Here is a 26,195-nt window from a genome sequence, read left to right as displayed (position 1 = left end):
CAAATCGCATCAGAGACATTTCATAGAAGGAAACATTTAGGCAGTGGAGGCTTTGAGCCTGGCTGAACAGCTTTTACAGTGAGTGTGGCAGCAGCGTGTGGGGTTTACTGTGTAGCTCTGCAGAGGTGGTAGCTGTGACCTCAGGTGGGTGGTGGGAGCTCAGCAGAACAAGACGAGGCATGCTGCTGCTGACAGGATGTGACACTGAGCTCATCTTCTCTGGGTTAGTGTTCCTGTTAGGAGTGCTGCACTCCTCTCCCAAGCTGGAACGTTAAAAATTCTGTCTGTGTGTGAGTGTAGCTTCAGATCTGTTCTTGTCATGTTTGATTCTGTCCTAAACTCAATGACGTTTAATTTTCTTTCTCTTCTCCTCCTTTTACAGGACATCCCGAGCTGCCTCTGTTCTACTTGCTGACCCATGCTTCCAGCTCCACTCCATCCAGCACCTCCTGGGGGAAGCAGGAGATTCCTCCAGCTCATCAACAGCGGCAGCCCCCACCCTGACTGCCTTGGGCTCCTCTGTGGCGCCTCCTCCAGCTGCTGGAAGCTCAGGGTCCTCTGAGCGCAAACACTTCTCCCTGCATGCATGTGAGTGTCAGAGCTGTCCCACAGCAGCTTTAATCCTTCAAGTCCAAGTGCATTGTGGGTAGGGCTGTGTCTTATTCACGGTTATGGTTGTTTCTTCACCTTTTATATTGAGTTTTGCCAGGTTTTAAAAAAAAGTAATGATGCATGAGGCAGGAAGCAGGTTAGATATTCAGTTCAAACTCATAAAAATGCAACAATGCGTATACGAATTCTCCTATGATACCACAACAGAGCTTGCACAAAACTGAATTTTGATCAGAAATATGGACTTTTTGACTTTAGTGTCATGAACATGAAAACCAGAGTTGCTGTGTTGCAAAAAACCGATGTGACATTTCCAGAAACCTAAAAATGTTAAATGAAACACTTTAAGGACCCACTCCAATGAAAATTGTGTTTTTAACATGTTTTTGTAGTAATTTTCTCATCATGGAAGGCATATATAAATGAAAAATAATCTTAAAATTGGAATTCAGACCATAGTATCCCCCCCTTGTTTGAAATTAAATTACAGAATAATAATTAAAAGTCCACTGGGAATACTTTAAGAATATATAAAAAGATGATTAAAGTGGAACTTTAGGTTTCTTCAGGCTAGTGTGAAAAACTGCTTTCTATATTTTAAAATTACACACTCTTGTCACAAACTCTGCTATTGTGACATTTCTTTAAATACACATAATTGTAATCATTTGAAAACAGCAGGTGTGGAAAAAAAATGCTACTTGCTGCAAAAATAGATTCAATCATTTTTTTCTCCAAACCTCAATAAGAATATTCTCGAAATAAAATATATATGCTGTTTTATAATTCATTGGTAAGGTCTCTGCAGCTTCTGGACCTCCTGAACCTGCAGCTTAGTTTCACAATGGACCTGTTCAGACACTAGCATGGTTCATAAATACAACCTTTCTGATTCTCAATACTGTTGTGGTTGGGGGCTGTTGCAGCGTGTGTGGCGTGCTCGACGCTTGGAACAGGGAGTACCCTTTGTGAGAGATCACAGCGACTTCACAGCTCCGAGCAGACACGACCACGCTTGACGGAAAAAAAAAGTGAAATCATCTTAACTGAGGCTGGTGGCCTCACAGAGATCACTGTGACCTGAGAAGGAATTGAAGCACTCGTGCAAAATCTCGTGCACACGCCTAAGGGCAGATAAAAGCCCGGTCTGGCTGAATTTTAGGAGAAGATAATTTGCACAAATGTGCAGTAAAAGCTCACTTATTTCCAAACTGCGCCTCTGGAAATTTCACAAAGAAAAACATCTAAGCTTTTTCCGAATGCAATTCAGAACAGCAGGAGCTGGGTTTTCACTCGTTAAGACAATCACAGTCGCACCCAGCAGGTCCGTATCTATGATATTGTTTTGAAAAGACATGAACAGACGGAATACAAATTGTGTTCCTGCTGCTCTTGTTCCTGTTTTAGCGTCTCTTCTTCAGTCACACACAAGCTCTCTATCAGTTTAGCTTCCTGCGTCATCACCACTTGTGCCTTTCCATTGTCAGGACTGGATTGTGTTGGAATCTTGTATTAAAACCTTGCAGGTTGTGTGTTGGAGGAGCCTGTATGACAGGTTGGAGGTGTATGCTGCTAAAAGCTGGAGGTCAGTCGCATCTCATAGTTTAAGGTTTGCCTCTCTTTCAGTGCCTCTCTTCAGGTGTTCCGTATGTCAGGAAGGACTAACCCTTCGTCTTCGGGGTCAAACATTTTATTGCAGCTTCGCTCTGCTTGTTCAGCCTCCGCTGGTTGCCTCTGAGTCTGCTGCAGCTTCTTCTCCGAGCCTTTCTGCCATTCTTTGTTTTGACCCGGGGTCAGCTGACTGTCTGCGCTCACATATGACTGTCTGCCTTGTGTCTTTCAGGCGTGAGAAGGCATCTGTCCTCTCCGCTGCCTCAGTTTTATAAATGAATCCTAGAATGACTCCTTGACAATCCCTTTTTCCCGAACAGCTTCCTGTTCACAGGTGGAGAAAGGCGGAGCTCCAGCCCAGCAGTGTTGATCAGCTGACACAGGTGTTGATCAGCTGCGTGGGTCTGTCGTGTGAAGTAGTAGTACCTTAAAAAATTGACGTTCAGCTCTGTTGCCGTGGAAACACCAGCGCTTTTGGTGACATCACCTGGAATATTATTGGGAGCCATGCAGCGAGGGTAAAGCTTCAGTTATGTTAAAGTCAAAGAAGAGCAGAAACACTACAGGAATATGTAGTATCACATGACTCATTACTATTCACTCTAGCAGACTGGATACAAGTTGGTATAAAGAAAAACTGAGAAATAATTATATTTGTGTTTTCACCAGAGTCAGTCTCAATTCAGTTCAGTGTGGTCTTTTTTAAAAAACACATAACCAAGGTTTTCATATACATATGGTAAGCAAGAAATATTCAACCAAACCAATAAATTACAATTTCTAAGCAAGCGAAGAGCGACTGTGGGAAGGAAAAAAGAATCTGCTGGTCAGCCTGTATCTTCTCTGATGATGGTCAATATTCGTATGTTGAGAGATCAATAAGAGGTGCGGGTTCTTTATCCCAGCTGCCCCAGTGACCACAGGCCTTTTTGCATAGAGCTGTAGATGCATATCAGCTGCCACAATTCTGCTTTATGTTTAATAAATCTCACTACTGGTGCCACTTGTATCTGCTTGTATCTACTCCTACCTTGAGTGCATTCTGTCAGCCATAGGCAAATGTAGAAAATTGAACTGTTTTGTCCAATTAAAAGATGCATAAGAGTTAGTAAATCACAATTAGCTTGTATGTGCATACACTGGCATGTTTTTACCATTGACTGTATAAGAGAAATGGACCGAGTTACTTATTTCTGGTTCCAACGAAAGGAAGTCAATTCAGTCACCATTTTTCTGCAATACTGACGCCGCCATGTTTGAGCCAGATGTAATCAGTAGTATGCCCTGATTGGTCCAGGTCAACATTTCTATTGCAACCACTTTCACCAATCAGGGGGGAAATTGTTGGAAGGCCACACCCCTTCCACTTGAAAGCAAGATCAAGAGAATCTGTTTCTGAACGTTGGAGGTGAGACCACCTACTTTTTTTCAGGAATCGGATTGGCCAGTTTATTAAATGAAAAAAAAAAAAAAGTAAAATAATTTCATTAATTAATTTTTTCAAAACTCATCTTTACAGCCAAGCTTTTAACCTTCCATCCGACTCTGCTCTGCTTTGTTTTTTTTAATTTAAGGATGTTTTTACCTGTGCTTGCTTGTTTTAGGGCCTGAAAAGTAAATCTGAAGTCAAAAAAAGTTTGCAAAACTTTTCTACTGCTGTAGATATCGTACCGCTGAATCTTTTTTACATTGGCGCTGATGTGTTCAGCAGCCACATTTTATTTTATTTTACACAAGTAAAAATGAGCTATGTAAAAAGCTATTCCTGTAAAATTGTATTTACAGATGGACACATTTTATTGCATTTAATTTTGAAAGGACCATAACTCCTGTTTTAGTCCCAATACGGGCTTGAAGATGAAGATGAGATGTTGTGCTTTTCCTCTTGATCTACTCTTTCTCATCATCTCCATCTGAAGTTCAATCAGAATCTGAAAGTAGTGGTTTACTCTTTTGTATCTTGCTGCATTACTCTTGAGTTTACAGCAGAAACAAAGACAACTTTAGGTCACTGTACATTATGCTGACAAGTGTAAGACACTCAGCTTTCTGAAACTCCAAAATACTCACCAAAACAAAGGTGGTTGTTTACTTTTTTGTTCATTTTTTTCAGATGACTTTGAAGAAAAAGTTGCAGTGAAAATAGAAAAGTGCGTCACATTGTGTTTTTTGACACTGGCATATTTATAGAGTGTAAGATCTCCATCTGCAGGCGTCGCTCTCAGCTCTGCAGCTGATCCTCCTGTGAAACATCTTGCCTTCTTGGCCACAGTTTCTGGTGATTGTTGTGAGACTTTGCAAAAGTTTGGCTTCTGGGTCTGTTTGTTCTGTTGAGGCCATTTGTCATCCCTCAGGCATCAGTCCTTTGCTTCTTCTTGTGGTCTTTGTCCTTTTCTTTTGTCATTCCAAGAGCAGCTGCCTCTTCTTTTTCCTCTTCTTCTCTAATCTAATTTTAGTCCCAAAGATATGACGGAAAGCAGCAAAAAGAGAGCACATTTCAAATGTTTGATTCAGCTTAGTTTATCTTTTTAAAGCGCTAAACAAGATCTGAAGATGTCTCAATGTGGTGCACAAGGAGCACCAAAAAAAGCAGTGAACCTAGAAATAACATTAATCAGTGGAAGTTTGGGTGGAATTGCTGGCAAATCAACTAAATAAAAAAAACCCAAAGAAGTAGGACTGGAGAAGTAGGGTGGTGACCTGTAGCCTTGTAATAATTAGCAGGTCAACAAGGCTAAGAGTTACTACTAGATCTATTTTTTTTCAGTAGAATAGCTCCCTTCCCAAACGCTGCGCTCAGTCGTTGCAGCCCAAACTGATTTCAATCATCCCTGCAGACATGACTGCATTGCCACTGACAGACTTTAAATAAGGCATCTGAAATGGACTAAACTCTAGTTTCATAGTGTCATCTATCCTGCTTGTTCTGTTATTATTATTATTTTGTTTTACTGACTGTCCTTGATTACCTGAATTGGGTATGTTCAGTCGATCAGAAGCTGCAGTACAGACTTATCAAATAGATTTGGTGTTCTTCGAGGTTTAACCATAGAGATTATAATCTCTATACACTGAAAAAACAAACTTTTTTAACTATAGTTAAATTAAACTTAACACCTTTTATCTAGTTTAGCTGCCCCCCAGCTTCAACATTGAATAACTGTATTTTTTTTCAAGGTTTTGCTAACTTGTTCGTCTTACTTTTCTTCATCATTAGATGACTTCTCATTTTTTTCCTTTTTTTTTTTTTTGCTTGAACAATCTTTCGTTTTACTTACTTTCTGGTATTCTGTTTATTGTTTTCTGAAAGTCTATAGTTGATTATTCCTATCTTCCTGTCTGGCTCCACTTTTCCATCCAGAATTAGTAAAAGAAAAAGCTAAGTGTCAAAATAAATCAGGCTGTGTGCAGTGATAGTTTGAGATTCCTCTTCTTCCTCTTGATCAAACCAGGTTTTGATGATGAGTCACTATAAAATGTTGAGGTGAATTCTTGTGTTTGAACAGCATCCATGTCTCTCACAAACATGCGACAAACAGCGTCTGGAATGCTAGCCTCGTACCCGATTCCTGCCATCTCCATGGAGTCCAGCTGAAAGCACTTAGTGTGTTTCTGTTGTGCATCAGGACTGCGGTGTGTGTTGTTGGAGGCAGCCACATCCTCCTTGCTGGATGTTTTATGGATGAGGCTGACGTATGTGTCTCATTATCATCCCGCAGCTCCTGCTGCTTCCTTCGGAGGAAGCAAGGATTCATCACAGAGTGAATCTGCAGGTTACAGACCTTTGCCGAAGAGCAGAACATGCTGTACGCTGCTGTTAATAGGCAGCAGGAGCAGCAGTAAGGCTCAGCTCCTGTCCTCTGATGCTGTTACCTGTGTGGCCGCCTGCCTCAAGCAGCTGCTACTGGGGTTTAATAAGCTCAGTGTAAAATAATGTTCGGTTCAATTCAGAGCACTTTATTGGTCCTTCAGAGTGAAGCTCCCGGCAGCAAAAGTGCACAAGGAAGTTCATTTACACCGTTGGAAAATGGTTTTCTGAAGAAACCTGGCGAACCGCAGTGTAATCACAGCCTTCAAGTGTAACCTGGTTTTCTTAGATTGTTGGAAAATCACAGGGCCACAAAGGCAGCTTAAGTAATGTTCAACGCCACACTGTAGCCTAGTAGAAGTGGTGCAACTAGTTTCTTGGTCTTTTCACAGAGTAGATTGCCAGAGTGACAAACAGCCATTTTGGAAAACTGTGGGAGCAGGGTTCAATAGCTAAAAGCAGAGCACTGAAACAGTGGATTGAACCAGCAAAGTGGTCAATTTCACCAATAAACATGCTAAATAAGAGTGGGAGACCCAAAGTTTTCCATCATTGTGCTCAACCTCTGAAATTTGGAATGAATTGGAGTCGATCAGACGTCAGCCGAATCCTAATTCTTTTCTTGCTCCTACAGCTTCTCGCTACCCCTCCAATTGTAGGGACATTTGAAAGGGTAAGGTTGTCCGAAATAGTTTTTTTGAGGGCTAACGCTCACGGCGGAGGAAGGGAGAGCCCTCCACTGTGAGGGTGTGCCACATCGCGATGTGAGAAGTGCTTTTCTTTACATGGATGAGCTCTGAAGCACATAAGTTTACATTTAAAAGTAGGAGATGGCTTTTTGTTTTAGCATGACCTTTTTAAAGTTATAAAACCAATGTTATGTATTTCTGAGCACTTTACCCTTTCATGTGTACAAGTGTTTGCTACAACCTGTCGCTTGTAGCATGCCCATCAAAAAGCATGTTCAAATATTTTTGTTACAAGGGCTCACCTAGTATTCTATGACCTTGCTATTTTGTGCTGGCCACCTGTTTCTCTTGTACAGGTTTGCCCATTTTCTTTCCTCACAGAGAACCTGTGTCTAGCCATAAAGGTAGCTGTGACAAAGCCACCGTCACCAGCAATCATAGATCTCACCGTTTTACTCTTCCACTGCTTTAACATTTCTCAATATCAAGAATATTTACATCAAACACACAATCTAATGAAGGCATATTGGATACACACTGTTAAAGAACAAATGCTTCTTAGATTAGCTTCACTTGACAATTTAGATTTTTGTGGCCATGTGCACCAGTGTTTCCTCTCAGAAGTTTGAAGGCAATCATATCAGTGACTGAGGACGACAAGCGGGCTGGAACACACTCACGCTTTGCAAAGGCCTCTTTTATTGAAGCACAATCCACTCCAGCAGCTCATTAATGTCCCGCTCCTGTTCTGCAGCAATAATTCTTTCACGGTCTCAATTCCACTTTCCAAGGTGGATTTACTGAGGATGATCCCCGCGTGTCTGATCCGACTCTCACAGAACAAATTATGTTGTTTTAGTGTGTTATTAAACCTCGCCATCTGCCTGCACATTGTCACAAACTCAGCCCCAAAGACACAACGCAGTCTGTGAGGAATCTACGGCCTTGGTCATAAAGCATCCTCGATGACACATCGTCAGCGGATAATAACCAGCTGCTTCTCGGCTGTATGCACACGGTCTGTCTCCAAACAAGTGCATGATGAAGGATCTGAATTTCTGTCGCACATTCCAAAGACAGAGGCATAAAGGAATTTGCTTTGAAATTACAGTGAAAAGTATAGTCAACCTTTAAACAACCCTGAGGTTTTTTTACCAGTGACTCCCTATGGTCTCCTTGTAACTGATCGTTCTTACCTGGGAAGATATCTTAAGAGGAAGGAGTTGCTTTTCCTGATTCTAGTTTAGAAGTCCACTTTTATGTTGTTTTATGGGGATTGGTGAAAACTGTTGGAGCCAGCAAAGAGCTTCTCTTTTGGATATAAGATCTTCTGCCTGCATTTGTTTGAGACTTAAAAACATCACGTTTTGTATCTGACTTGATAGCAGCTGCTAAAGCTTACAGTATATCTCCCTCAAGTGAAACAGTATGCCTTTTGAAGTTTGGCTTTGTCCTAATAGTTTGGAGATCCAGTTAGACAGTAACATTTTGATCACAGATGTTGTTCTTTCTGTCTTCATGTGACGATCTTCTTTTGCGACCAGTTGTTTGGTGAAACCAGTGGGTCATCTCTATTACCACCATTAACCCCATTGGCGTTATTTCTAAGCAGCATGTAGACCCTAAATCATCCAAAGACCAACATTTAATCTCAGTAGAGCCTGAGGTCACTTTACAGTACCCTTAATTTATATTTGACCAGAAGAAGCTTTAGTGCCATGATTGGTGAACTGACAACTTTCAATGAATCTTCAACCCATGGTGTACCGCAAGGGTTCTTTTCATAACTCGTCTCTTGCTTTTCTTCTGTTTGAGCTGCCCCTGCTGAGGTCAGTAGGTGAGGAGTCAAAAACGTACTCGTTATGCAGATGACCTATGTATGTTCCTGCCACTAAAGTGTAAAATAGTTACAACCTTTGATCAAACTATGGTATTTAGTAAAGGTTCTTTATGTTCATGAAAATGAATGCATTGGGTTTGAAACCACTGTCATTACCATAGACATGTATTATTATCACTGGATGAAGCAGGGTTTGACTTCACCTATAGAAAATGCCTTACTTCCAGTTCCATTGAAATTAAGTCACTTCAGTCGCCATTTTTCCATAGTATGGAGTTTGCCACGTTAGTAAGCAGTGATCGGTCCTGTTCATCATTTCCATGGCAGCCACTCTCGCTAATCTGGGGTGAGCTAGATGTAAAGCCACACCCTTTCTGCTGAAAGCACGTTTGGGGAGAATCTGTCAATCAAATGTTGGAGGTGGGGCCAGCGGGCACCACATGCTTTTACTGAGCCATCTGATTGGTCAGTTTCTAACTTTAATAATTTGCAATAAAGAAAATATATCATGAAGAAAACATTGGGTTTAGCAAGAACATGTGAAATAGAAATACAAGAGCAAGAATGGTTATTCTGACTGAGTAATTGCTGTTTACTTCTCAGTTGAAGTCGATGGGATTTTCACTTTCTGGGACCAACAGTTACTTTCTATTTGGAACACCGGGGGAGAGGGGACAATCAGTCCAGTTCTCTCTATATAGTGTGTATGGTCAAGTCAGAAGGATTCCATTTCAAACTTTGGAAATCTCTGACATTTTCTAAAGCATTTATTAAAACTCTTGTAGAGATAAGTGACGGGTACAGTTCAAATAACAGATTCACTCTCTTTTCTCAACTGCTTTTATCAACCTCACCCTTTGGCATTGGTTGAACTTTAGAATATATTTTCTCAACCTTTGAGAAGTTCATTTATACTTTATTAATTCAAGGTTAGATTATTATTAGGATGAACTTTACATCCGTGTGATGCAGTCATCCTCGTCTTGCCTTCAGTTTTGTTCAGAATCTCCTCCTGACCATTACGTCAATACATCAACACATAACTTCCATCTTTTGCACTCTCCCCTGGCTGTCAGTGCATTACAAGATGGATTTTTAAATAATTAATGTTAGTTTTTAAAGCTCTCCATGGTCATACCCCATCATATTTAAATTAACTTTACTTCCTCATAACCCTGGTAGAGCGCATTTATCCTCTTGCCACCTCCGTTTTTCAATTGCCCAAGACCAGATGCAAAACTTTGCATCTTCCAGGTCTTAAAGTCTTTCCAAGTAGCTGACACATTTCCTGTACTCGTAAATATTCTGTCTTCACTTCTTTCATTTTCAGTCAACGACTGTGTTTATGTTCTTTCTGTTTTAATGTTTCTCATATTTTTTTTTATGTATGCAGCACTTTTTTCAGCCTATTTTCATTAGTGCTAAGTGCTAAATAGATGAATGTTTATGGACTGATTGCCATCTATGTTATTGGGATCAGCTTACTTTCAGGTCATTTATCGTTAAGAACTGATTGAATCAGTTAAAGCACAAACCTGATGGTCTTGCCCATTTTTTTTATTGTGGTAAAATTAAATATTTGATCTTGCTATCAAAGCTTCAGATACAAAAATAAAAAAATAAATAAACTTTTTAGCTTTAAGAATGATTCTTGCCCACAACTCATTGCAGCATTTTGAATCCAGCTACAAGGGACGGTAGCCGTCTGCACCAAGAGGAACCAACATGTAGAAATAATTTGAACTGGTTTTATGTGCGATAGAGCACCTTCAAGTGGGACTATTGTTTTGAGTGAGCCATGGTTTCCTTTTATAAACTAAAGTGAGGTTCAATGTGACGGCGAATGCCAGAGACAGGCCACTACTCTCATTAATCTTGAAGCCCCTGTGCTCAGGCCAAACCTTCCGGAGTGTATATTCTTTTGTTTAGCACCTTTTGGGTGCCTCACCTTGTCATTTAAAAGGAGAAAATTCAATTATATGATGTTAAATGACTTTATTAGACCACTAAACCCGAATAGCATAAATATGTTTTTTAAGATTTGTCCAATACTCCACCATTCATTTTTAGTTTGTAAAGTTGTTGGCACATTTGTAGACAGTTTTTCAAATAAATAAATTAGTTCTTTTTTATGAGTGGATGTCCATGCTATGCTTTAGATGTTTTAGTTTTTATTCTCTAAAATGTTTACACGGTCCTTGACAAGCTCCAATTCCAGCAGAGCGGGCAGGAAGAAGTGATAAAATGAAATCTCCTATGAAAGGGATGTGAGTTTTCTGTGGAAAAAAGCGGAATTTGAATCACAAGTTTCTAAGGTTTCATAAATCAAACTGCTGGAGGGTTGATGGATGGATGGAAAGAAGTATGAATGGATAAAAAAGGTGATAGATTAATGAAAATACTGATAGATTAATACATATGTGATGGATTGGATACAGGTTTATTTGATGGATGGATGGATAACAGAAATGATTGGTTTTATACATGAATAGATAACAGATAGGGGGGATGAATGGATTATTAATGGATGAACAGATGATGGATAGGTGGAGGATTGCAGGGACAAAATCTTTGTTTTTTTTTTTTGTCCATGGATCTCTTCTTCGTTCATGTTTTTCGCTGCAGAACCTTTCCGTTTAACTGCATCAATGGCCTGCTTTCATGCACCGGCACATCGGCCTGTCTGCCCCCCCACCCCCACCCCCTTGTCTAGGCTCGTAAAGAGATCCTCATCTCCCAACTGCACACCACCATGGCAGCTATCCAACAAGTCAATATCTCAGCTCGGAGCGGGCGCTGCCGCCGCTCAGTGGAAACAGGATCGTCTGATTACGCGGTTGAAGGGGGGGTGGAAAGATAAATCGAAAGCCATCAAGAGGTAAAGTGAATGTTTGGGGAATGAGAAGAGGGGAGGGGGTAAAGTAATAGCAACAGCGTGTTTGCTGAAAAACATGTTGATTCTGCGGCGCTCTGAAATTAGAATTCAAACACTGATGTAGTGAGGAGTTCCCCAACTCAGCTCCTCTCTAAACCTTTATGCTGAGCCGCTCACACCTGACACTGAGCCTCCCTCTGCAGAGGACCCTCAGCAAAGGCAATCATTTATGGTTATTTCTCCTGGGGAGCCCCGTGTGAGGTTTAGGGCTACAGACTCTTTTACACAAGTGGGGTGGGGGATGGAGGTGGGGGAAAATATGACATCCATTATAAGTATTCTGTGTCTGGAGAGGTCAATGGCAGATATTTTTAATCATGAGGCATAAAAGAGCAGTCTGCAGGCTGGCTTTTCTCATTTATTTTTAGAACCATTTTCTTTCTGTTTCACCTCTGTGATTTTACTGACTACATGTTTTTAAAGTTAAATATCTTTTTATAAGCAACAATGCAAGAATTAAGAAAACAATACACTGAAGACACTGTTTACATTCCAAATACAAGAATATATTTTTAGAAGGTTGTAGATTCTATATGTTTGTTTAAATGTTGAACAAGAGTTATAGTTTTGAACAACAGAGTTTGAATGGTAATTTGTTTTTCGACACAGACAGTCTTTTGGAGATTAGACTCTAGAACACAATTTGGCAACATTGAGGATTTGGGACAGAACATTCAGGCAAAGATATCCCAGAGTCAAAGCATCAGTGGTGGTCATGGAGTAGATGTCGCTTCCCAGGGGACATAATGTGATGGAGGAGGATTTGCGTAGTGCCTGAAGGGTGGAGAGATGGACTTTGATGAAAATAAAGGGAAGGAAAATGGATTGGTTACAAAAACATGGGCAGTGTAGCAGTCTTAAGGATTGTTTTGTTTTCAAAAAATAGCATTTTGTATGCTTTGCGAAGTTCTGAATTCACAGGTTGATGTTTGTTCCAATACCCACCTATGGTCATGAGTTGTGGGTCATGATGGAAGGGGCTGAAATTAGTTTCCTCCACAGGGTGGCTGGCTGCTCATTTAGAGATAGGATAAGGATTTTCGTACCCCAGAGAGGGATCAGAGTAGAGCTATTCCTTCACATTGAGAGGAGCCAGTTGAGGTGGTTAATTTAAACCCCTCCCACTTACAAATGCTCTTTTTTATTATTTGACTTTTAGCATCAGGTGGGTCACCTGACCTCACAGTTGCATGATGTCCACATTAGTGGCAGTCCTAAACAAACACTTTATTAGCACCAACACTGAACAGTCACACGATTATTCAGCAGATTATCTGCATGTTTTTGTCCATCAGTTGCCAGTTTACAACCAAAATTGTCTCTTCCGTCTGTCATTTTGTATTCTGTAGTGTTTATTCAAAATTATTCTGGAGATTTTGGACATGGTTTTTCTGATAAAAAGCTCTGTGGCTTCACTTGTGGGAAGACTAAAGCACGTCTGTAATGGAGTAACAAAATGTAAATGTAGTCTGTGTTGGGCAACAGTGTTGAGTAAGGGGGTGGGTGGGTGTTTTGGATGGTTTTCCACTCTGTCAGATCTCAGCAGGTTCTTTCAGAGGCTCAGACAACAATTCGGGGTGCTGCAAATGTGCAAACTGGCATTTGCTTCAGTACATGGACTGATAATGCTTTTTGTGTAAAACCTTATCACCCCTATTCATTCTAACGTTTCTTTTTAATCAAAGCACCAGCCAATTTAAAATGAGGTGTTGGACCCACAACAAACAGAGCAGTTTACAGACTGTGGAAGCTGTAGAAACAAGTGTCTGAGCTGAGGGCTGGTTGCAGGAGGGTTGCATCATGCTGGACTCCATCAAAGGGATCAAACTGCTGCTGGATCAGAGTCGGCTCATGCAGCAGCTGTGCTTACTCACATCCTGCTCTTCATCTGTCATCTTGCTCCATCAAGCTCTACAGACAAGCATGCATAGGAGAATGTCAGGACGCCCGACCATTCAGTCTGATCAGAACCACCGGCACTTAAGTCACAAGGAGGGACAAGGGGGAGGGGCCAACACCAGAGAAGTATTAGTGAAGCTTTAGAAAAGGGAATCTGATGAGGATTGTATCTCCTTTCTTGCCTTCATCTTCTCATCTTTAGTAGTTCTTCAGTTTGCCGATTTGACGCATGTATGTTTCATGTCAGATAAAAAAAATCAGTTCCACAAAGGCCTAATCCGAGGTCAGGCGCATCAACACTGTTTTTCCTCAAGGTTTCAGGGTCTCAGCAGAGATGAAGGTTTACCTAGCTACCATGGAAACGAGTCTCAGACTTCTCAGATCTTTAAGCGCATACTTCTTTTTGTTCAGAGGTTGACTGCTCAGTATTTGTGTAAACAGAGAGAACAAGGATAGACTCCTTTTTTTGTCCAAGAAGAAGAAGGTTCAAATAAACAGAAACTGATCATCAGTGAGTTACAATGATTTAAACAATACATACTCTGTTAGCTGGGAAAGAGCTACAGACCCCCCATTTTTGAATCAATATTAGTATCATTATTGACAATGTCTAAAAAAAATCACCTATAAACTTTTTTAAGGTTTAGCAATAGCTCCTCAGCTAAAAGAATTGCTGTTTTATAATTCATAATAACAAAAAAATTGAAATACAGATTTTTGAACCTTTCATTTGGAATGGCTGTCTGCCATGCTGTTCTCATTTGCTACCCTTCCCAAGACCCCCTCCAGCCCATCCATATAAAATGTTAGCTCCGCCAATGACTGTCAGTAACACAATGAAAAAATGATGCATATGTTATATTACAACATCTATTAAAACTGTCACAACTTACTAAAACCTTTTTGAAACAAGTGCAGCCATAAACTGTAACAATATAGACAGTGTTTATTATATTAATAATATAATAATTAATAATATTAATTTGTCATATTATACTTATAGAATAAAGAAAGTGCAACACTATGGGGTCAAATTAGGATCAGCTTAAAGTGAATTAAAAAAATAGACAATTAACAAAAATATTTTTTTTCTAATTTTTAATATATATATATATATTTTAATTTACAATTTTGTTTCATTCCCTTTAACTGATCCTGATTGGACCCCATACAATACCTTATAAATTTGGCAATAAAATAAGCAATTAGCCTTGGAACTTTTGTAAAAATATCCTTTAGCAAATGACTCTAAAATTGTTTAATTAATTAAGAGAGTTATCAGGACAGATTGAAACTCTTCCTGAAACCTTTTTTGATTCCATTCAGGAGAATTTGGGCAAACATTATCAGAGAATGACACAATCAAAGCATGCCGCAGCCAATGTAATGTCCAATGTAATGTTTTTTGTTTGTTTTTGCTGCTGTTGTGGACACAGCCTGGACCTTTTACTTCAGTCTGAGGTTGATATCTCATCAGTGAAACACGGCCCGATTATTGTGGATCCACTTAGCAGAACCACTCTGAGGTCTGAGAGCCTCTTTAATTGTCCATCAGAGTGATCTCCTTCTGGTCAACTTTTCTTGTAAACATTTGTGTTTTTCATCCAGGAAAAATAGGGAAAAAATCAACAGCTATTAGCTTTTACATATGCTAATATGAAAGATGTTATTTTCCTTAGAAAAAAAGTTTTTAAAACAAAGGGACATCGGGTTAAGAACAGGAAATGTTCAGGCTGAAAGTTTGCAAAAATAAAATGGTCACACCAATGATTATGTTTTGTTTCGTGTTCAGAAAAATATTTAGCTCAAGTCTCTGATCCTCATGTTTTCCTGCCGACAGACACGGACTACATCAGCGAGGAGGAGCGGCAGAAGGTGGAGCACATGCTGACGTTTCTGACCGAGGAGTCCAAGCAGGCGGCAGCGTCCACGGCTGTAGGTTCCCCGCACTCACACACCACCACCTTTCCCCAGCAATGTTGCAGATGTTTAGTCTGTTCCTGAAGTGAATGAGGGGATTCTACAGTCAAAAACGGGCTGTAGTGAAATAGGTCAGAACCCACCCCCCCATAATTGGGTCAGACATTGACCCTTTGGAGTAAAAACGCTGAATCATCACAGACCAATTGCTGGGTGTGGTCAGGACATACTTTCTAAGTGCTTCTTCACTCAAAGTGGAAACCTGATCTTGGCTTTCCTGAAGCTTCAGAGTGGACTCCGCCCCAGGAGAAGGGTGTATTATTGATAATGGGTGGAGGATGCATAAATCCTCATCCGCTTAGCCTGCATTAATACATCACAGTGAAAGAGACTGGAGTCCGGCCCGACTTATGGGAGGGGCAAAGAGAAGGCTTCGTTTCCTCTCAGCCAATCAAGTCACAGATTGTTCCTCAGAAAGAGATGAGAAAGTTTCCTGGGGCCTAAAGCGACTGACTGCTCCCAAATATGTCCTTCTCCCTAGCATGCGAACTGATAAACAGTCATAAATCTTATGTTCATAAAGAAAAGGATTTGTTATTAAAAGAATCTGTTAGTCAGGAAAGACTGGCTAAACTTATCAGAAGAATAACTCAACCTTTAATGTTGAATGACAAGAATTATTTAATATACTTGATTACTGCTAAAATAAAAGCTAGTTTTGTTTTGCATACGTTTCCTTGTGTGCTGTAACTCTTTTGTCATTTTTTTCAAACATTTTTGAACATCATCATTGCCTGATGTTGTGTTTTTCCAGCCATTTTCCATGATCATTAACCTTTGTACTTCCAGATGTGTTAGTTATACATCTTATTTAAAGAAAAAACAAACAAGATATAGTAAAGTATCTACAGGGCTGCACAGTGGAACAGTGGTTTGCATGGTTTGTTCTTTTCGTAGTAACTTATTTTCTCATGTTATGTAAAAATCATATATTTTTAAATTCTATTAAAACAACTTCCAAAGTTTCCTGGGATTGAAGTTGTTTGATCGGATGGATTAAAACTTCCTTTCTGACGTTCACAGAACCTCCATGCATAACCTGATAATGGTCCGCAGTCGTCCTGCACTTATCTACCTCTTCCTCCTCCTCTTTTTCATCCCTTTAGAAGAAACATTTGTTGACTCACATACATACTGTGGTGTTTGTGTAGAAATAACGTCAGATGATTTACATAATGAGTTCTTGCCTTCCTTCTCCCCAGAGGCCCGGTCTGCTCGGTGTGACTGCGAGCAGATTTATGGCCTCACAACACGAGCGCATGCACGAACACGCACGCTTTCAAATTAGACATTCCCACAGGCTCAGACTCACACAAAGGTCACTTATCAGGAGCTGACAGGCCTCTGCGGCCGATACCAACCTTCCTGCTTTATCAGACGAGGATCCCAACAGAAGCATGGAAAACCTTCTTAGTTTTCTATGCATTCAGGGAGACTCGAGCATTGAAAGTGTTTAGGCTCCATTAACTTCACAATCTCTTTCCACAACTCTGCCTCTCAGCAGGGTTGAAGCAGTATCTTTATTTACTTTCTGAAGACATCTAAGAGATTACAGGGGTTCAAGATCTAAACATTTTGTCCTAGTTTCTGTCTTCACCTGCTTTTCTGAATCCAACTTCATGTTTCAGGAAAGGATCATCACTAGATGAAACTGCCGCAAACTTCTGATCCAAATATCTTGATATGAATATTTGTTTTTCGCAGTTAGCATGTGTTAGAATTAGAGTGGAACAGTTTTAGGTCAAACGTCTTGGGCATCCTTCCATGGACTTCTGCAATACCGTCTGGTGAAATGTTGGCCTGCTCCTCTTTGTACCACAGACATAACTGGTTCAGGTTTCCATGCCTCCTGCTTGTACTCACTTCTTCAGAAATATATATATTTTTAGATTAAAATAGGAGCTTTGTGATGCCCACAATACTTTTAGTTTGTTGTACTTAAGCCCATTTGTAACTAATTTAAATATGGGTATGCCTGGAGTACATGGAAGAAGGAACCATGTGCACCTAAGCTTCCACTTCCTGGCTGATGCCTTCAGATATTACATAAATAAATCCATGGTTTTATTGTCTCAAGAGACCATATACAGTATTTTGGAATGTACACCAGCATAGTTTGGAGCAAAACAACCACATAGCAATACACTACCCCCTCCGTACTTCCCTGTCTTGAGTAGTCCTCTAGGACAGTGGTTTCCAAATGCCATTTTTAGTGACCTTTTTATTGTTAACATTACTTTTTTTGTATTTATCCGTCACACCCGAAGATTCAGATGAGGCTAAAGTTGGCATCTGACTTTTTAGTTTTCACTTTGACAATAATGCTTTCAGGGAAGATTTATATCACAGGCTTATTATTTCGTACACAAAATGTGGTGTACAAAGAAAAGTTCAACCAGTTGTAGATATATTTGATAGAGATGAAAAAATAATTTTAAAAGTTAAGGGAAACTGGAGGGAAAAAAATACTTGGTCCTTGGAAGTATTCTCTGACACTAAATCTGACTGTGGCCTGAAAAAAGTTGGGGACCACTGCTCTAGGACTTTAAAGCTTCGCCCTTTTCCTTCCAGTTTATCATTTTACCCGAACAGTTCAATTTCAGTTTTTTCTGAAGGTTTTGATGTAATGGTGTTCTTCTCTGTTAGTGTCCTTTCAGCTCATGGTTTGACAGGACAAGGTCTTCAGTGAGTTATATCACTGGCTTAACAGATGCTTTTGAACTTTTAGGTTTACATTTTTTTTTTATGTTTTGCTCTCCAAAAATATGTGACAGAGCATTTTATTTCTTTCTTTCACAACTAAAGAAAAGGACAACTCCTGTTTCACAAGCATCCCAGCCGAGGCTAAACATGCAAAGGCCTCATTCTCCTGACAAACGTCAGATTAGGCCGTTGGCAGCTTTAGGTCATGGAATTGGATGTACGCATTGACTGGAAACAACAAGGCTGAAGTGAAGCGTTCATGCTCAGTCAGCATCTCTCAAAGATGGATGTAACCGCCACGACACAAGCCACTGCTCCACTGAGTGCTGAATCCTCAACTTCAGCATTTTGTGGTCGCCATCATGTTTTTTAAGGGAGAAGAGTCTTGCGATCAATGAAACTAAGGACATGATGGCACCTTGCTTTTCCCACTGGTATGAACCCCATCTCCTCCTGACTTGTGAGTGCAAGTTAGAAGTGTTTCATCAGCATTCAGTACTTCATTGCATGACTATCAGCTCCTCTCCAATCTGCATTAATGGGAACTCATCATTGGGGTGCGCACTCTGTTTCCTAATCAGACTGGTGCAGATGTGAGCGTGATCTGTACAAATTCAACTTTTCCACATCCAAACATCTCACTCTCATGATCTGAATCGACTCTCAGACAAAAGAGAAGGAGGAGCAATTTTATTTTCTGTAGAAAAGTTCACAGTGTGGATCCTGTCAAACATAAATATGCAAGAGTGATGATGATCAGCTCAGCACACGGAGTTCCTGCTGTGATGTCCTGGTAGGAACTGAGAGTTACTTGGCCAAAGCTTTAGTTCAGTGAGTCCCTCAGGCCAATAGAAAAGGTCTTTACACCGTGATCAGGTGTTTTTTAATTTGAAAACCTTAATTAGTAGTTCTTTAAATTAAAAAACATAATTTATCTATACATTTCACGGTATTCGAGTATTAACACCCACTCTACCTTTAGATTAAAATATTTTCCCATTAAAAAAAAGGATCTTTCCTGTGGGGTTTGGTTGGTTGAACTAAAGACCAGAATCTGGGTGAAACGGGTATTTGGAGCTCAAAGGTTTGCTCATGAGACAGGAGATTGCTTTTCTGAGAAATCTTTTCCTGAAGCTTCCACACCTAAGATGGAGGAAAGGCAACTCATGAAGATGAACTATAAGAAAAGAAATAATTGGGGTGAAATGACAGAAAAAGGGGCTTCAACACCAAAGCAAAGAGGAGTGAAAAGTTAACAAATGAAGGAAGATCCTGATCCTTTAATTTGCACTTGGAGTTATCAAAACTGCAGCAGATGCAGGAATAAGAGTGAAGACCAGGAACAGCGCAGAAGATAAATTACCTGACAAGGAGACGGCGAGCACCAGCTAAAGTGAAAGAGGGGAGGGAAAGGAAAGGACTTTTAGTCCCTTCAGTTAACAGGGAAACTGCCACTCTCAGCATGCTCGATTTATTCTAACCAGATGAAGGTCTTCTTCCTCGCTTTCTGCAGGATGCCAGAAACTCTGTCTGTCTCTCCTGGTTTTGGTTGTTCATTTTGTTAGTCATTTTATTTTGATTCACGTTTCGCATTTATGTTATTTATTTATAGAGGCAAACCACAGTATACAGACAACAAAATGGTGTATGTGGATCTGTGGTTTGCAGATTCATTCTGTCGTGCTTATTTCAAGAAGACTGAAATAAATATGTTTGATGCAGAAATCATGGCAGACAAATTGTAAACCTGTTGAAAACCCCTTTTAAAAGCCCTCTCCAATTATTATCATTTATTTATTTTTTGGCGTTTGTCTGACTGACAATACTTACTTATATTATATTAGGAAAATCAAGCTCGAAATAGATTTCTGTATATTTCTTTATAAAAATCATTATGAATCAGGAGCATACAAAAAATGTTTGAAAAAGCTTGCAAGTGTGACATAGAAACTACAATCAGCCAGCCTAAAGCTTTCTTTCTGCTCTGCTAAACTCTGATGCATCATCTTGTAGACGACTACACTCACTGGCCACTTTATTAGGCACCCATGTGCAACTGCTCGTTGATGCAAATTTCAAATCAACAAATCTCATAACAGCAACTCAATGCATTTAGTCATGCATAGATGGTCAAGACAATCTGCTGCAGTTTAAAATATGACAGGGTTGTTGGTGCCAGACAGGTTGGTCTGAGTATTTTAGAAACTGATGATCTTCTGGGATTTTTACTAACAACAATCTCTAGGGTTTACGCAGAATAGCTCAGAAAAGAGAATATATCCAGTGAGCAGCATTTCCTTCGGCAAAAATGCCTGGTTGATGCCAGAGGTCAGAAGAGAATGGTCAGACTGGTTCCAGCTGATAGAAAGGCAAGTAACTCAATTAACCACTGGTTACAACCAAGGTCTGCATGAGAGCTTCTCTGAACACGCAACAGGCTCAATCTTGAAGCAGATGGACTACAGCAGCAGAAGACCACCTAAGAACAGAAAACTGAGGCTGCAATTTACACAAGATAACCAAAATCAGAAAATAGAAGATTAGATAAATGATGTCTGATGAGTCTCCATTTTTGCTGCAACATTCAGATGGTGGGGTCAGCATTTAGCATCTGTAATGGTAAATGGTAAATGCCGTATACCTGTATGACGCTCACGCCGGAGTCCTTCAAGGGCCCAAAGCGCTTCACAGTCACAGACTCAGGCACACATTCACACACTGGTGGTGGCTCCGCTGCCGAACACTGGCACCAACCTTCCAACAGAGGCAGTTCGGGGTTCAGTGTCTTGCCCAAGGACACTTAGACACATGGGCGGGCAAGGCGGGAATCGAACCTGCAATCTTCCGATCAGGAGTCGACCGCCCCAGGGTGTGAACGTGACAGTGTGTAAACAGATTAGTGTCGGGAAGTGAGGGCGGGTTTACTCCACTTCAACAGTCAAAAAAAAATTTAGAGGCGAATTTCTAATGAATTACTGACGCTCTGCAAAAACTATGGCCTAGAAAACGACAGGTTTCATTTTATTTTAGCTAAAAACGGCATAATCATAATTAAAAGACCACCGGGAACACTTTTGAAATGGGTCAAAAGATGATTGGAGTAGAACTTAAATATGTGGAATCTTCAGCTGTCACATCAGCTGTGGTACCAAATCTCCTCATCTTCAGCTTACATCTTTCACAGAAGTGGGAACACTGAGTTTGAGCTCTACAGGAGCTCATCTGTCTTCTTGTTTCCAGCAGATTTGAACTGAGCCGATCCATTCCCTCTTTCTTAAAACTATTTTGCTGCTTTACATAAGAAAAAAAAACAATGATTTATGTCTGATCTTGATGTAAGAGGTTTGTTTGTGGTCCACAACAATGTTCTTGCTCCTTTTCTTCTTTAGTTGTGGTCTGTAATTGTTTATCTGGAATCATCAGGTGCGTGCTGGCAGAGACAGTAGCTCATGATTGCTCTCATTGTCCTCCAGTTTCTGTCATTCTGACACATTTCTCAGTTTTCCTTAGAGCAGCCCACTTGCTTACTGTCGTTAGTTGCCTCCCCCATCCGCCTGCTCGTCTCATTCTTGCCACCGCCCCCCCCTTGGTGGTGTTCACTAAGGTGTGTATTTACATTTAGCATCTTTGTGTAAATGAGCAGTTTCACCTGCTTTTTCCTGGAAATCCGAGCGAGGCTTTCTGCTCAGGCATGTACAGCAGCCGGCCTCCTGTGGGAGGTGAGAAGTGACGGGAGGAGCGGGAGCTGTGTGGAGGAGGACATAAGGGAGACATGACAGACCGGGTTGGGGGGAGGGTCGGTCCAGGTGTTGATAGATTTGACGTTTCTTGCTGGGTGACGCTGGGACAGAAAGAGGAGAAAGAGGTCACGTTTGATCGTCTGCTGAGATTGGAACAGAGAAAGTGACCGTCTGATCAATCTCATGAACTTTTAGTGAAGGATGCATGACCCGCTTTGGTCCAAACATCAGAGGAGCTTCAGCAGCTTCATGTTCAGACGTGTTCAGCTGCAGGCTGTCAGTCAAACTCCAATCAGAGATGTGTTTGTGTGTTTGGGAGGGGGCTGGTGTGCTCTTGCTGATGAAGTCTGACCTGAATGTTACACCTGAGCTCTTCTACTGCTGACGGTTCTGAAAACGCCTTTCTGTCTGTAGCCGACCAGCGAGGAAGACCTCTGCCCCATCTGTTACGCCCACTCCATCTCTGCCATCTTCAAGCCGTGCTCGCACAAGTCCTGCAAGTGAGTCCGTTCATTCCTGTTCTTTTCTGAAGCAACAATTCAAAAACAGTCGTTTCTAAGAATGTAAGAAAAAGATGCAAAACAGGAAGAAAAAAAAAACATTTCTGTTGTGGTTAAGTTTATTCTGAATCCTTCCAAAACAGGTCAAATGATCTTTACTATGTTTAAATATTGGCATAGATAAGTGACCTATCACCTGTATAAAATAATGTTTTGTGTTATAGCTTGATTTGAAAGTGTTATCTGGCTATAAGGGGATAAAAATACCTGCACAAATAAAACAGAATAATAGCCTGCAATGGAAATAAAATAACTCTTTCATTCTAAAACAGTCCAGCTCCCCCTAAACAGAACCAGCAACATGGCTCAGCATCACCCGGCTTAGCCTTAAAAACCCACTTTAATGTGTTTTTGACTCCCGTGCTCCCTCATGGGGTCCAGATGACCCAACCCTTATAATGATGTGTGATCCCTCCCATGACAAAGATGGACTAATGTGGACAGGATTTCATGTCTTCCACAGACACCAGTGAAAATAAAAAATGATTGAAAAAAAAAAGTTCAGCGCTCTGTCTTGTGGGGTCCAGATGACCCCACTTTTAATGTTAACATGTCTTGGAGAGCACAAGGGTTAAAATGTTCTTGTGTCTTTTTTTGATAATGGAGGACACATATAAAGAAAATTAACCTCAGAATTGCATTTTGGAGTTTTCTTTATTCAATGTGAATCAGGAGCAGACAAAAATTGCAGCTTGAAAAAGAGCTTGAAATTTCTGATGCATTCACACGTAGACGACTAAATCCATCTTCTACCATGTTCTTGTGGCATTTTTCTGAAGATGACATATAAAAACAGTCTTATTAAATTAAATCTTTGCAAAATCCAGTTTGAAAAAAAAAAATTGCATTTGTTACATAGAAAATCCACTGGGCGGGCCTTAATCTCCCTGCTTTGCTCCATTCTGATGCATCTGCCTGTAGACAAATAGATCCGTGTTTGTCTTTGTTTTCCTCGTCTGAGCTGGCATCTGGTCCAAAACTGTTCGGCTGGTAGCTCCAATATTGCTCACTGATATTGTTACACCAATAATTTTAGGTTGGGGTGTGAGGGGCTGTAGGCTAGCTGTAAAGCGTGTAAGCAGAAAGCTCTCAATAACGGGGAGGGAAGGCAAGTAGGACTTAGCTTCAGATGGTGAGACCATGTCTGCCGCCTGACCTGAAGCAGAGTGAGCTCCAAACTCACAGAACACCATGAGGAATAGCAGTCCTGTCCACCTGCTTGAAGCAACACTCAAGAATTTGGTGTTAAATTAGCTTCTTTCTTTTTTTTTTTTTTTTTTTAGCAAACACGAATATTCTTAAACACTGACTTTCAGTAAAAGTACATAACTACAGCCCCTAAGTTATTCAAAGATTAATTACATTAGGTTTGTGGAGACACACAAAAGCACAATCTTTAGTGATTTTGTTTGCATGAACAGAAGAGAATCCTCATGACGCAGAATTATAGTCTGGACCAGGACTGATAAATCCCTGAACCAATTTGCTCCAAACTTACAATGCCACACTTCAAATTGATTTATTGTTTAAATTTCTCTTCAAAAACTGAGTTGGTTCCATTGTGAAAGGGGGCTTTCATTTTTATCAACATTTTAAACTGAACAAAGTTTGGACTAGCATCATTAAAATTGTTCATTTGTGCAATAAAAGTTAACCAAAAGCCTCTTTTTTCACACAAACATAAAAGATAACATTAATAGGTAGCCAATATGTTGATCAATCCTGTAGAAATGTAAAAACTTTTGTTTTAATATTCATTTAAATGAGGTTGTCCACTCTTTTGTTGTCCCTGTTTCATTACTATAACTAAAAGTTAATTTTACTTGGTTTTATTAAAACAATCCTTACCTTGATTTATAAAAACCGAAACAACTTCAGAGACTTTTTTAAATGTATGTAACCAGATCAGATCAAGACCTTTTTTATATAAATGTATTTTTTTGTTTTTTTTTTAAATAAAGATAAGGTGTAGATGTGATAAAACTGTCTGTCATCCATCTGTCCCCTGCAGAGCCTGTATCAACCAGCATCTGATGAACAAGAAGGACTGCTTCTTCTGCAAAGCCACCATCACCGGGGTGGAAGACTACAGCAAGCCGGCCTCCTCCTAACACAACAGACACACACGACGTTAGGTAGACAAACACTCCTCACATCAGTCAGCCCAAAGATGAGTTACGTTTGACTTTTATTTTTAAAATGTGTTACATGTTTTGTCAAAGAAGCTGCACACTTCTTTTTTTATGAAGCACGCAAATAAAAAGTTGTGTGTGAGTGATCCTCACAGCAACACCTGAACCACACGACGCACACGTGTCCTTCAGACTGCCGTGTGACGAGAAAGCTGGTTAGACTCAAGCTTGTGTGAGTCTGTTGTGGGTTTTTGTTGTGAAACTGTAGATGTAGACGAGTGAGGGGAGCTGGCTTGGTGTTCTGATTCAAAAGAGGCTCTGCAGAAAAAAAACAGACAAACAGCACGTAGACACACATGCATGCCCGAATACAGAGGCTGCAGATACAGAAAAAATAATAATAATAATAATTTCTTGTTCATCGAAGTGGAACAGACTCACAAACACATTGGAAACACTTTTGATTTTCTGAACCGGATTTGTTCAACGCTGGGACTTTGTGATGACGTGTAAGAACTTTTAAAACCGAAGAGAAGCATCTCTCCAGCAACTTCAGGGACAATCAACTCTTGAGCATCAACTCTGCTGCAGGATCCTGAAAAAGTCCCTGAATCCAACGAGGAGAAGTCCGTGTCATCGGCTTAGTCACGCGGTCAAATCCAGAGATTTTTCATGACCATCGGGAATGTTACACCTCTGAAGCTGCTCAACTGCTCGTCTTTTCTGAGTGTGTTTGTGTGATCTGCACCGGAAGTAAGGACTGCAGGTTTACAGGTTTCTTTGTTGAGACGCAAATATGTCCACATGAAACTGCATTAAATTATTTGTTTAGACCTTTTGAGGCCTCTTTGGTGTCATGATTTCTGTCTCACTGTTTTTATTGCTCCATTTTTTTTTCTTTTTTTTAGAGTTGGCATTGATTACTGCAATCATCTAGACCTCTGATTTTTAGGACAAGGGTCCTAGAACACACATTCAGTCTAACAAGGTTTGTCTGCGATTATGTACTTTAGCAGGTTTTAACACAACACCACAATGATCTGATCCTTTATGAACGCTGGAAAAAACTGAAGGTCCTGATGTTCCCTGATGAACCTGACTCTGTAAGTCCGGATGAAGCAGTCATGAACATGATCATATATGAGGATGAGTAGATGTTTTTGAGTCTACATGAAGAAAGGGGAACACCAAACCTGAGCTGAAGATTTAGGAAGAACCTTCCCGTTTCAGGATAGATAGAATTACATTTATGGAAGGACAGGATCATCTATATACGGACATAAATGGCATGATTTTAGATATGATTCCCATTTAAAAAATAAATCAAACTAGCGTCAAGGTTTACTAATTAATTTTTTGTTACATTTTATTCATTTAATGTTCAATAGATTAAGCTTTTTTAAAGAAAAGAAACAGTGTTTTTATAGAAGTCCTACTAGTCTCATATTGCCAAAAAATAAACTAACTACCCTTTACACAACATACTAGATTGTATGGGGTCAAATCTGGATCATTTTAAAGTGAATTAAAATTGGAGTTAGTTTAAGTTTGAATTTTTGAAAGCTGGGTTTAACTCAAATTTACTCACTGTAAGCTTCAAAGAAATAAAAAACATAAACTATAAACTGTTATTAAATGAAGGAAATTATTTTTGTAGAGGTTGCTCTTTTGTATTTCCAATTTTGG

At 40.1% G+C, this 26,195-nt stretch overlaps 1 protein-coding gene across 4 annotated transcripts in view; it reads left to right on the top strand.

The window, feature by feature from the left end:
• LOC112144882 (E3 ubiquitin-protein ligase RNF123) overlaps positions 1-25,347 on the top strand; it is an 87,796-nt gene extending 62,449 nt beyond the window's left edge. For all 4 annotated transcript variants that reach the window (XM_024269730.2, XM_024269731.2, XM_024269733.2 and 1 more), the window contains exons 37-40: positions 383-588; positions 15,235-15,329; positions 22,232-22,317; positions 24,389-25,347. In XM_024269730.2, the coding sequence (XP_024125498.1) occupies positions 383-588; positions 15,235-15,329; positions 22,232-22,317; positions 24,389-24,488 (487 nt within the window). In that variant the 3' untranslated portion in view covers positions 24,489-25,347. The remainder of the gene's footprint in view (positions 1-382; positions 589-15,234; positions 15,330-22,231; positions 22,318-24,388) is intronic.
• The last annotated feature ends 848 nt before the right edge of the window (positions 25,348-26,195 follow it).

The sequence above is a fragment of the Oryzias melastigma genome, linkage group LG5 (genome assembly GCF_002922805.2).
Source record: "Oryzias melastigma strain HK-1 linkage group LG5, ASM292280v2, whole genome shotgun sequence".
NCBI lineage: Eukaryota > Metazoa > Chordata > Actinopteri > Beloniformes > Adrianichthyidae > Oryzias > Oryzias melastigma.
This window is presented reverse-complemented; position numbering and strand designations above follow the sequence as displayed.